An 11,568-nucleotide genomic window follows, 5' to 3' on the forward strand; every position below is an offset into this window, starting at 1 on the left:
TGGAAACTGAGGTGCTTTGTAGTGCTCCAGTAAATGAAAGTTGACATTGTTTTGGAATTCATCATCAAACTGATATTGAAATTAGTCACAAGTCAGATATGTTTTACAGCCAGGAGAAGACAATGAAGGTGCTTTCTGAATTTCCACTTACAGCTTTCTGGTGTTCTTTAGCGGTACCCAGAACCGAGTCCCAAACATGAGCAGAGGTCAGCAGGTCAGAGGGCGCCGTTTCCTCCTCACTTGAGGTGTCGCTTGATGGCAAGACGGTGGTCGCTTCTGTCAACGGAGCGCCATTGGCTCGCAGTACTAGAAAAGCCACCAAGCCCACCGCGAGAATTTGCGTGTCTAATGCGGAAGCAGAAGAAAATCATGAATGAATGGCAAAAGAGGAAGAAAATTCAGGAAACATTCATCACTGACTTACACATGTTGGGCATGTTGCGTCGAGATTACTCTTGCCTTGACCGCCTGCTCTCGTGGAACATGTCTTGACTTCTCATTGCACAGCCGTTATATATTCTACTGACCGCAGGGATTTCCGAATACCTTCCGGTTTCAATTATATACTGATGAAACAGATATTACACTCTTTTTTTTTTTGGTGCATACAGCAGAATGCAATTACACAGAATGAAAAAAGACGAATTCAATCATTTTTAAAGAACAACAACTTTATTTCAATTATTTCAATTACATTTCAGTACAGGTCGGAGCAGATTTTATTAAAAAAAAGCCCATTCAATTGTATTGTTATACAATATTTTTATAATGTGACCATGTCAAAAGTCAAAGTCTGCTTTATTGTCAATCCCTTCATATGTCAAGACACACAAGAAACCGAAATTCCATTTCCTCTATCCCACGGTGGAAGTGGAATTTCCATCATCATCTTCCAAACGTGCGCCAGTGGCTTTGCTCATCCTTATTTCCTGGAAGAAAAACGGACGTCAAAAGAGAAATATTGCTTCTTGTCGCTTGAAAGATGTGTCACCTCTCCGTTGGCGTTGATCAAGGTAAAGTGGACCTGGCCTACGGGTCCCCAGTTGGACTGTGTCTCCCAGACTAGATCAGAGGGAGGATTGTGGTTTCGGCCAGCGTCAGCCGCCCAGATCTGATGCATGTAAAGGTCATTGAAATATTGAGCACCTTGTATCTGAGATCTTCCAGATAAGATCGATTACCGTGACACTCTCGTGGGCCTTCAGGATGAATTCTGCGGCAAACTTGAATACGATGGGAGCAGAAGATCCAATCTGGAGCTTCACCTGCCAGTTCCCCAAATTCTGATCCTAATAGTTGAAATTGATCTCAACAGGTTAGTCGTTACTGGAAAATGTGCAAATTTCGTAAGCTGTTCCCCTTTGACACATCCACTGACCTCATCAACTGTATTGCGAAGTCTGACATATTTGCCGTACGAGTCCACCTCATCCAGAGTGACCTGCTGCTCATCCACAGTGACCTGCTGCCTCTGACCTTCGGACGTTTCCTCTTTTTGCTGGCCGACATGGTTTGGCGTACCCTGGGGACAAACGTGGAGACATTAATTGCTATGAGAGCAAACGTTGTGGTATGTTCTAAAGCTGTAAAAAGACCTCTCCTCCTTGTTCTGGGTCCGCTCCCTCTCTGTAGACAGAGCCTCCTCCAGATCTTTCACTTTTTGGCCGGCTTCCAACTCCACCATGCGAGACTCGTGCTGGCTTTGGACCATGCGCAAGTCCTACGTGAGACGTGAGAATGACTCAGCTTTATTTTCATTAATTAAATAAGCGATAGTGATGGTAATTACCGACCGCGGAATGCAGCTTCTTTTCAAACTCCAGCTCATCTTTAAGGATTTGAATGTAATGCGACTTCCTGAGCAAAAACAGTATTAAACCCTCGACGCAGTCAAATGCGCTATTTATATTGATGTGCGACTATGGGATGGTTAACTGAAAGTCCAATTGAGCTGCAATTAGTCACGAGGAGGATTTTCCTTGGGGTGTGGCCCCAGCAGCAAAGCAATTGTGTCAGCACTAATATCCACTATCCATTTTGTTGTTGGCATATTTTTGATAAAATGGCCGGGCGGGCCTCACCTTGCTTCCAGCTCGTCAAAATCAATCTTCAGCTTGGACAACTTCACCTGCAGACGTTCACGCTCTGTGGCCTCTGAGTCCAGAGCCGCACGGGCTTTCGCCAGATCGGATTCTTTCTTTGTGTCCCTGAGATGACAGATATACACATAAACTGAGAATATGGAAAATTTCGGGCAGTCGGAGAAATCAGCGTGAACAAACAAATACATACAGCCGAGTTAAAAAAACACCAGAACAATCACCATGACAATTGCGAACACACAGAAAGAAAATAAATAACTGGAACATCACTCAAACACCGGTGATCCCACCGTGAGTCCCACATATGGGATGGTTAACTGAAAGTCCAATTGAGCTGCAATTAGTCACGAGGAGGATTTTCCTTGGGGTGTGGCCCCAGCAGCAAAGCAATTATGTCAGCACTAATATCCACTATCCATTTTGTTGTTGGCATATTTTTGATAAAATGGCCGGGCGGGCCTCACCTTGCTTCCAGCTCGTCAAAATCAATCTTCAGCTTGGACAACTTCACCTGCAGACGTTCACGCTCTGTGGCCTCTGAGTCCAGAGCCGCACGGGCTTTCGCCAGATTGGATTCTTTCTTCGTGTCCCTGAGATGACAGGTATACACATAAACTGAGAATATGGAAAATTTCGGGCAGTCGGAGAAATCAGCGTGAACAAACAAATACATACAGCCGAGTTAAAAAAACACCAGAACAATCACCATGACAATTGCGAACACACAGAAAGAAAATAAATAACTGGAACATCACTCAAACACCGGTGAGCCCATCGTGAGTCACACATATGGGATGGTTAACTGAAAGTCCAATTGAGCTGCAATTAGTCACGAGGAGGATTTTCCTTGGGGTGTGGCCCCAGCAGCAAAGCAATTATGTCAGCACTAATATCCACTATCCATTTTGTTGTTGGCATATTTTTGATAAAATGGCCGGGCGGGCCTCACCTTGCTTCCAGCTCGTCAAAATCAATCTTCAGCTTGGAAAACTCCACCTGCAGACGTTTACGCTCTGTGGCCTCTGAGACCAGAGCCGCACGGGCTTTAGCCAGATCGGATTCTTTCTTTGTGTCCCTAAGATGACAGATATACACATAAACTGGGAATATGGAAAATTTCGGGCAGTCGGAGAAATCAGCGTGAACAAACAAATACATACAGCCGAGTTAAAAAAACACCAGAACAATCACCATGACAACTGCGAACACACAGAAAGAAAATAAATAACTGGAACATCACTCAAACACCGGTGATCCCATCGAGAGTCCCACATATGGGATAGTTAACTGAAAGTCCAATTGAGCTGCAATTAGTCACGAGGAGGATTTTCCTTGGGGTGTGGCCCCAGCAGCAAAGCAATTATGTCAGCACTAATATCCACTATCCATTTTGTTGTTGGCATATTTTTGATAAAATGGCAGGGCGGGCCTCACCTTGCTTCCAGCTTGTCAAAATCAATCCTCAGCTTGGACAACTCCACCTGCAGACGTTCACGCTCTGTGGCCTCTAAGACCAGAGCCGCACGGGCTTTCGCCAGCTCCGTCTTGTAAATGGCCCTCAGCTCATTGTATGCATCTTGAGGAGTGTTTTCTGGGGTTGCCATTTTTCGAATTTGCTTCTGTTGATCCAGAAAAGACTCAGTCAGTATCATGCCATTACACCAAATGCAACATGCACTTATCAAAGAAACGTCATAGAGGTTTCTTCAAAGTCAAAGTTTCCTTTGTAACTAGAATTTTGCAATTTCTGGAGAAATTGCGTGTGAAGGCGAAATGTATGAATAACTTCTTCGGGGAATGCTGCCGAACGATGTGGAAACATGTTGAATTACTTGAGAAATGTAGAATATTTGGAGAATTTGTGGTGAATTTCAAAATAAAAGATGTGAAGTTTTTGGTAAGTTGTGGAATAGGTTAAAAAAAATGTGGGATAGGTAGAAAAATGATGAACAGTTGAAAGTTGGAATGGGTTGAATCGGTTGAAAAATGTAGAAATGAGAACGGGAAAAGGAAATATTGGAGAATTGGGTGTGAATTTCAAAATAAAAGACGTGAAGTTTTTAGTAAGTTGTGGAATAGGTAGAAAAATGATGAACAGTTGAAAGTTGGAATGGGTTGAATCGGTTGAAAAATGTAGAAATGAGAAGGGAAAAAGCAATTGGGTGTGAATTTCAAAATAAAAGATGTGAAGTTTTTGGTAAGTGGGAAGTTGTGGAATAGGTAGAAAAATGATGAACAGTGTAAAGTTGGAATGGGTTGAATCGGTTGAAAAATGTAGAAATGAGAAGAGAAAAAGGAATTGGGTGTGAATTTCAAAATAAAATATGTGAAGTTTTTGGTAAATGGGAAGTTGTGGAATAGGTAGAAAAATAATGAACAGTTGAAAGTTGGAATGGGTTGAATCGGTTGAAAAATGTAGAAATGAGAAGGGAAAAAGGAATTGGGTGTGAATTTCAAAATAAAAGATGAAGTTTTTGGTAAGTGGGAAACTGTGGAATAGGTAGAAAAATGATGAACAGTTGAAAGTTGGAATGGGTGGAATCGGTTGAAAAATGTAGAAATGAGAAGGGAAAAAGGAATTGGGAATGAATTTGAAAATAAAAGATGTGAAGTATTTGGTAAGTTGTGGAATAGGTAGAAAAATGATGAACAGTTGAAAGTTGGAATGGGTTGAATCGGTTGAAAAATGTAGAAATTAGAGTAGAAAAAGGAAACTTTAGAGAATTTGGGTTGAATTTCAAAATAAAAGATGTGAAGTTTTAGGTTGAATTTCAAAATAAAAGATGTGAAGTTTTTGATAAGTGGGAAGTTGTGGAATAGGTAGGCAAAAGATGAATGGTTGAAAGTTGGAACGAGTTGAATCGGTGGAAAAATGTATAAGTTAGAAGTGAAAAACGAAATTTTATGAAATTTTGCAAAATTTTATGCAAATTTTAAAAGTGAAAACGTGAAAATTTTGAATTTGGCAAGTTTGGGAATGTCCCCAATGTGATTTGAATGTGTTGAATTATGTGAATATCAAACTGGAACAACGTAAATGTGAAATGTTGAATCTGCCATTAAGAATGAATGGGGCAAAAATCGCCATAAATTTGTGAATTATGCGAAAACGGAAAATTTTTGGAACGAGAAAACTGTGAGCACCCATGCCATGAATTTTTGGAATAAGTGAAAAGTGGAATGGAGTGAATCGGTTGAAGTATGTGGAACTAGTTAAGCGCCAAAGAAAGCTAACGAAAAGGTAGCGCAAAATGTTGTAGAATAACAATAGTGTGAAGGCCTTCACCTTCACACTAATAATAATAAAGGACAGGAATAACAATAGTGTGAAGGTCTTCACCTTCACACTAATAAAGGACAGGAATAACAATAGTGTGAAGGTCTTCACCTTCACACTAATAAAGTACAGGAATAACAATAGTGTGAAGTGTGTCACCTTCACACTAACTAGAATTTGCAATTCCTGAAGGAATTGCGTGTGAAGGTGAAGAAGTTGAATAAATATTTAAGGAATGCTGCAGAATGATGTTGAAACGAGTTGAATCGGTTGAAAAATGTAGAAATGAGAAGGGAAAAAGGAACTGGGTGTGAATTTCAAAATAAAAGATGTGAAATCTTTGGTAAGTTGTGGAATAGGTAGAAAAATGATGAACAGTTGAAAGTTGGAATGGGTTGAATCGGTTGAAAAATGTAGAAATGAGAAGGGAAAAAGGAATTGGGAGTGAATTTCAAAATAAAAGATGTGAAGTATTTGGTAAATGTGGAATAGGTAGGAAAATGATGAACAGTTGAAAGTTGGAATGGGTTGAATCGGTTGAAAAATGTTGAAATAAGAGTAGAAAAACGAAATTTTAGAAAATTTTGGTTGAATTCCAAAATAAAAGATGTGAGGTTTTTGGTAAGTGGGAAATTGTGGAATAGGTAGGCAAAAGATAAAGAGTTGAAAGTTGGAATGGGTTGAATCGGTTGAAAAATGTAGAAATGAGAACGGAAAAAGGAATTGGGTCTGAATTTCAAAATAAAAGATGTGAAATTTTTGGTAAGTGGGAAATTGTGGAATAGGTAGAAAAATGATGAACAGTTGAAAGTTGGAATGGGTTGAATCGGTTGAAAAATGTAGAAATTAGAGTAGAAAAATGGAATTTGAGAGAATTTGGGTTGAATTTCAAAATGAAAGATGTGACGTTTTTGGTAAGTGGGAAGTTGTGGAATAGGTAGGCAAAAGATGAACAGTTGAAAGTTGGAACAAGTTGAATCGGTGGAAAAATGTAGAAATTAGAAGTGTTATGAATATTATATGTACAAATTTAAAGTAACCAGTTTGATATCATATTGTTTGCTCATTTGTAGTATGTTAATTGAGTAAAATAAGAGCTCTCTCAAAGATAAACTACATCCACTAACCTTCCCAAATGGAATCTGAAACATATGAAAATAGAAAGCCACAAACTAATGCACAAACGCATTACATAAAAGAGATAGTCAGTGTTAACAAATCAATAAAACAAACACATCAGTGTCCTTTGTTGTTCGAAAAGTGAACATGTAACATTTATTTATCACCATTCATTCATGCATTCAATAAATTGCAAACATTCAATTGTTTCGAACAATTCATTCATTCATTCATTCATTCATTCATTCATGCATTCATTCACACATTCAATCTTTGTCACGTCACCCTGCACACGGGTGACAGTAATGGGCATCCCATCTTGTGGGATATGGGGGGGCTGGCTGAAGGTTTTTTGCCAGATATCAAGTTTGATGACTGTCACTTCCCCCGAATCCGACACAACATCCACCACCTCTTCCCCATAGAGTATACCAACGACGGTAATGATGAGGCTGGAGTTGCAGGCCTGTTGAATAAAATAAAAATGTAATTAATTTTTATGAATGGAAAACAACGTTTACCAAAGGCTAATCATGCCTCCAAATAAAGCAAGTGGGAGCAGTAAAGCCATCCTAAAACACAAAGACGTTCTTAAAGCAATGCGACAGTGAGCGCCCGGCGCGCTGCGGGCGGTCGCGCGATCGGACCAAATTAGGCTCCCTGCTCAGTGAGGTACACTTCAATTTGAGAAAGTACATCAAGACGTTACAAATATTTTCTAAATTTCAGCGACGGCTCTGTCACAATAATGCGACCAGCGCGGAGCAGTTGCGCGGTCGGCTGCGCGTCGGGCGGAACGCTGCAATTGCGCGATGGGACAAAAAGTTGATCTTGGAAAAGGGAACAATAAGCAATAAGCAAGCACCTTTTCAATTCCACTGCTATGAACCCATTTACTAACCTTTACATCCGTGTACGTTGTCGAGTGGAGCATGACTCCCGACTCGGTCGCCTGGGCACTCAGGTGGGTGAACACGAAGGAACCCCCTACCTTCAGCTCTACGAGGTTAGCCTCCCGCCAAAGTCCAATTTTGACAGTGGCTTCATCCTGCGGTAGTTTTAAAATGCGTATAAGTATGTGTGCAAAGTGCTACAACAGGGGAAGTACAAATGGCTACTTACTTTTTTGAGCGTCAAATGTCGAAATGGTGCCAGGTGGTTCCCTCGCTGGCGCACCATGCGGATAGGACGCATCTAAAGTGGACCAAATTGATATCCCAATTACAATAATAATTGTTTTTGACAATGAGCGTGTCATGTGTCTGTGTACACGACCTTAACGATGACAAAAAAAAAACAAAAAAACTTTTGGTACCTTAGTACTACACAGAGGATTTCAATGATTTTGTGTGTGCATGCGCATGTATGTACATTATTGCACATGCATCATGTCTTCACAGGTGTACACAAATACATGTGTGTATATGTGCATTTGTGGGTGCAGGTAACTTACATCGGTTATCACGCCATCCAGTGACACCATCTCCTCAGGTAGTTTATTCACTACCTCCTGAGGAGATGATGCCACTGAGTTGGGGTATACCAGGGCCCTGGCCTCTTCTTCCAGCTGTGGGCTGGTTTGCACTTCGGCCGCCATGAAGATTTTTGAGGCGGGTTTGGTGAGGAGCCCTTGCCCCCGTTGGTCCACACCGAAGTTTAAAAAAATGTAACTGTTGCCCTCTGTGACGAGGGCAGCCAAGTGTTCAAATAGAACTATTTTATAGGCTTTCTCGCCGTCACAGAGGGCAACAGTTACATTATTGTGCTGGCCGTGCATTGACAAGGTGCCATCAGCTGCACAAATCCAGCTCCTTGCACGCAGAGCACTCCTCATTGCCACTACTTTCCCGCAAATCATATTTGTCGCCATTCTGAAAGAGAAAAATAAGAGAGAAATTGACTTGTTTCGTTTGTAGATGACAAATGGCAAATTATTCATTTAATAATAACTATTATAATACATCTGACTGACTTTGCGATGAATTTATTAACTACCACAAGGTATCATTGCCATATTAATATAGGATAAAAATAAATGAATGCCACGTACAATAAAAAAAAAAAAATTAAATGTTATACTGAAAAGAAAGAGTTTCCCAGCAATGATTTTTAACATCCACTAGATGTCAGTGCAGAGTGACAAAGTCAATAGTTCATGGGTGTGTAGCACTGGGCAATGATTCAATACTACTGATCTTACTCGGTTAGTACATATCAGTGCTTACAGTTACAATGTCATCTGCTATATAAATTTGGAAGCACATTTCATAATGGCGCCTGTGCATTTTTTGGGGGGCTAACCTAAAACAAAGATTTTAATAAAAGAACACCGTAAACCATTTTTATCCATTTACGTGTGGCGACTACGAGGTGTCGTCTGAAATAAATGAATTACGCGTCGTGTATCTTTCCATAAATGTCCTTACTCTGTAACGCAAAGTGCATGCATTGTGTTTGTGGCGCATCCATCTTGTTACATGGCGGCAAATGCACACGGCGGACGATAGTGTACAATACTTAAACGCAAGAGCAATAAAATGGGGAATCCTCCGTCATAAATAGGAACGCAGAACAATCATGTATTTTCGACTGACTAGTTAATTAATAATTACAAGTTAATTTGCTATATGCGCATTTTGTAATGGCGGCCTTTGTTTTTTTTTTTTTTTGCTCGACGCAAACCAAGATGTGGACGCCTCGGTCACGAATAATGTTCACGTTCATCAACCGATGGAATTAATCCATACTAAATTCACCGAGAAACAACTCCGCAAAAGTCCGTCGTGAGAACAGGAGACTATTTTTTTCTATATGTACAGTTAATGAGTAATAACATGTAATAGCACAGTAATAGAACTAGAAATAGAAATAGAGTTTCTGGTTGAATTTCTTTGCAGGATTTTAGAATAGCCTCCCAGAGCTGCTGTTTGGAAGTGAACTGCCTCCCACCCTCGTAGATCTTCTGCTTGACTATGCTCCAAAAGTTTTCAATAGGATTGAGGTCAGGGGAGGATGGGGGCCACACCATCAGCTTCTCTCCCTTTAGTCCCATAGCAGCCAAAGACGCTGAGGTATTTCTTGCAGCATGAGATGGTGCATTGTCATGCATGAAGATGATTTTGCTACGGAAAGCACGGTTCTTCCTGTTGTACCATGGACGAAAGTGGTCAGTCAGAAACTCCACGTACTTTATAGACGTCATTTTCACGCCTTCAGGGACCCTAAAGGGGCCAAGCCGCTCTCTCCCCATGATTCCGGCCCAAAACATGACTCCGCCACCTCCTTGCTGACGCCGCAGCCTTGTTGGGCTATGGTGACCGTCCACCAACCATCCACGACTCCATCCATCTGTAAAGTCAAGTCAAATCAAGTTTATTTGTATATCCCTAAATAACAAGCAGTCTCAAAGGGCTTCACATAGACAGAAATTGACAATTATTCTCAATTTCTACACCTACCTGGACCATCCAAGGTTGCACGGCACTCATCAGTGAACAGGACTGTCTGAAAATTAGTCTTCATGTAATCCTGGGCCCACTGCAGCCGTTTCTGCTTGTTCGCGTTGTTTAGGGGTGGCCGAATGGAGGGTTTCCGCATAACTGCAAGGCTCTGGAGGATCCTACACCTCGACCTTCGTGGGACTTCACCGGCACATGCAGCGTCGAATATTTGTTTGCTCGTCTGTAGTGGCATGCTAGCAGCCGCCCTCTTGATTCGACGTTTTTGTCTTGCAGAAATCTTCCTCGTCGTGCCTTTATCTGCACAAACCCGCGTGTGCTCCGAATCAGCGACGAATGTCTTTACAGTTCGATGGTCATGCTTAAGTTTTCGTGAAATATCGAATGTCTGCATACCTTGTCCAAGGCATTGAACGATTTCACGCTTCTCAACAGCAGAGAGATCCTTTTTCCTCCCCATGGTTGAATGAAATGGCCGAACGCTTAGAAACGCGGAACTTAAATAGACTTTCCTTAATTGCGCTCACCTGGCAGACTATCATGTGACTATCACATAACTGAGGTTGATTTCAGTCATTTAAAGAGTCATACAATACCGAGAGTTTACTTGAAAAACAAAAAATGTAATCTTTATGACACTTAAATACATTTTGCATAATAATTTGGAACACGGGACCGTGTTCCAAATTATTATGCAAATTATATTTATCTCAGATTTTCCTAAATAGCTTCCTTGAAATCGTAGCCGCCCTCCGAGCTCTCCTGCCCGGCGTGCGTTTGCGTCAGCGCCCGGTAACATTATGGAAGCTAAAAGAAAGAAAAAAGAAACAAATCTAAGAGCAAATGCTGGTGTATTTACTCGTCGTGTCCACCGGAGGGAGGCAACTCCCCGCCGCAGCTGCAGAGGCAGCTTTGAAAAGTCATCCCGGCCCAGTGGAGGTCTGCGCGGGGGGGGTCTTCCTTGAAATCTTAGCCGCCCTCCGAGCTCTCCTGCCCGGCGTGGGTTTGCGTCAGCGCCCGGTAACATTATGGAAGCTAAAAGAAAGAAAAAAGAAACAAATCTAAGAGCAAGTGCTGGTGTCATTTACTCGTCGTGTCGACTGGAGGGAGGCCACTCCCCGCCGCAGCTGAACAGTCATCCCGGCCCAGTGGAGGTCTGCGCAGGGGGGGGTCTTCCTTGAAATCTTAGCCGCCCTCCGAGCTCTCCTGCCCGGCGTGGGTTTGCGTCAGCGCCCTAGTGTCATTTACTCGTCGTGTTGACCGGAGGGAGGCCACTCCCCGCCGCAGCTGAACAGTCATCCCGGCCCAGTGGAGGTCTGCGCAGGGGGGGTCTTCCTTGAAATCTTAGCGGCCCTCCGAGCTCTCCTGCCCGGCGTGGGTTTGCGTTAGCGCCCGGTAACATTATGGAAGCTAAAAGAAAGAAAAAAGAAACAAATCTAAGAGCAAGTGCTGGTGTCATTTACTCGTCGTGTCGACCGGAGGGAGGCCACTCCCCGCCGCAGCTGAACAGTCATCCCGGCCCAGTGGAGGTCTGCGCAGGGGGGGTCTTTCTTGAAATCTTAGCCGCCCTCCGAGCTCTCCTGCCCGGCGTGGGTTTGCGTCAGCGCCCTGG

General features: G+C 42.3%; 1 protein-coding gene and 1 long non-coding RNA gene across 5 annotated transcripts; both read right to left on the reverse strand.

The window, feature by feature from the left end:
* Positions 1-706: 706 nt before the first annotated feature.
* On the reverse strand, positions 707-1,690 carry LOC133156021 (uncharacterized). The gene is made up of 4 exons (XR_009714769.1): positions 1,379-1,690; positions 1,182-1,289; positions 992-1,111; positions 707-929 (listed from the first exon to the last, which is right to left on the reverse strand). It is a non-coding gene; the product is annotated as an uncharacterized LOC133156021 (long non-coding RNA).
* Positions 1,691-2,224: 534 nt separating this feature from the next.
* Positions 2,225-11,568, reverse strand: LOC133156020 (prelamin-A/C-like). Of its 4 annotated transcripts, none has more exons than XM_061281754.1 (7): positions 10,816-11,568; positions 9,957-10,256; positions 9,687-9,846; positions 7,952-8,369; positions 7,621-7,692; positions 7,400-7,546; positions 4,310-6,964 (listed from the first exon to the last, which is right to left on the reverse strand). In XM_061281754.1, the coding sequence occupies exons 2-7, from the start codon at positions 10,189-10,191 to the stop codon at positions 6,737-6,739; spliced, it is 1,260 nt and encodes a 419-aa protein (XP_061137738.1). In that variant the 5' UTR covers positions 10,192-10,256; positions 10,816-11,568; the 3' UTR covers positions 4,310-6,736. The 4 variants fall into 4 exon arrangements, with proteins under 4 accessions (XP_061137739.1, XP_061137738.1, XP_061137737.1 ...); XM_061281753.1 differs by lacking the exon at positions 10,816-11,568 and adding an exon at positions 10,353-10,796; XM_061281752.1 differs by lacking the exon at positions 10,816-11,568 and having other exon boundaries at positions 9,957-10,796.

This window comes from Syngnathus typhle, linkage group LG6, assembly GCF_033458585.1.
Source record: "Syngnathus typhle isolate RoL2023-S1 ecotype Sweden linkage group LG6, RoL_Styp_1.0, whole genome shotgun sequence".
NCBI classification, from domain to species: Eukaryota; Metazoa; Chordata; class Actinopteri; order Syngnathiformes; family Syngnathidae; genus Syngnathus; species Syngnathus typhle.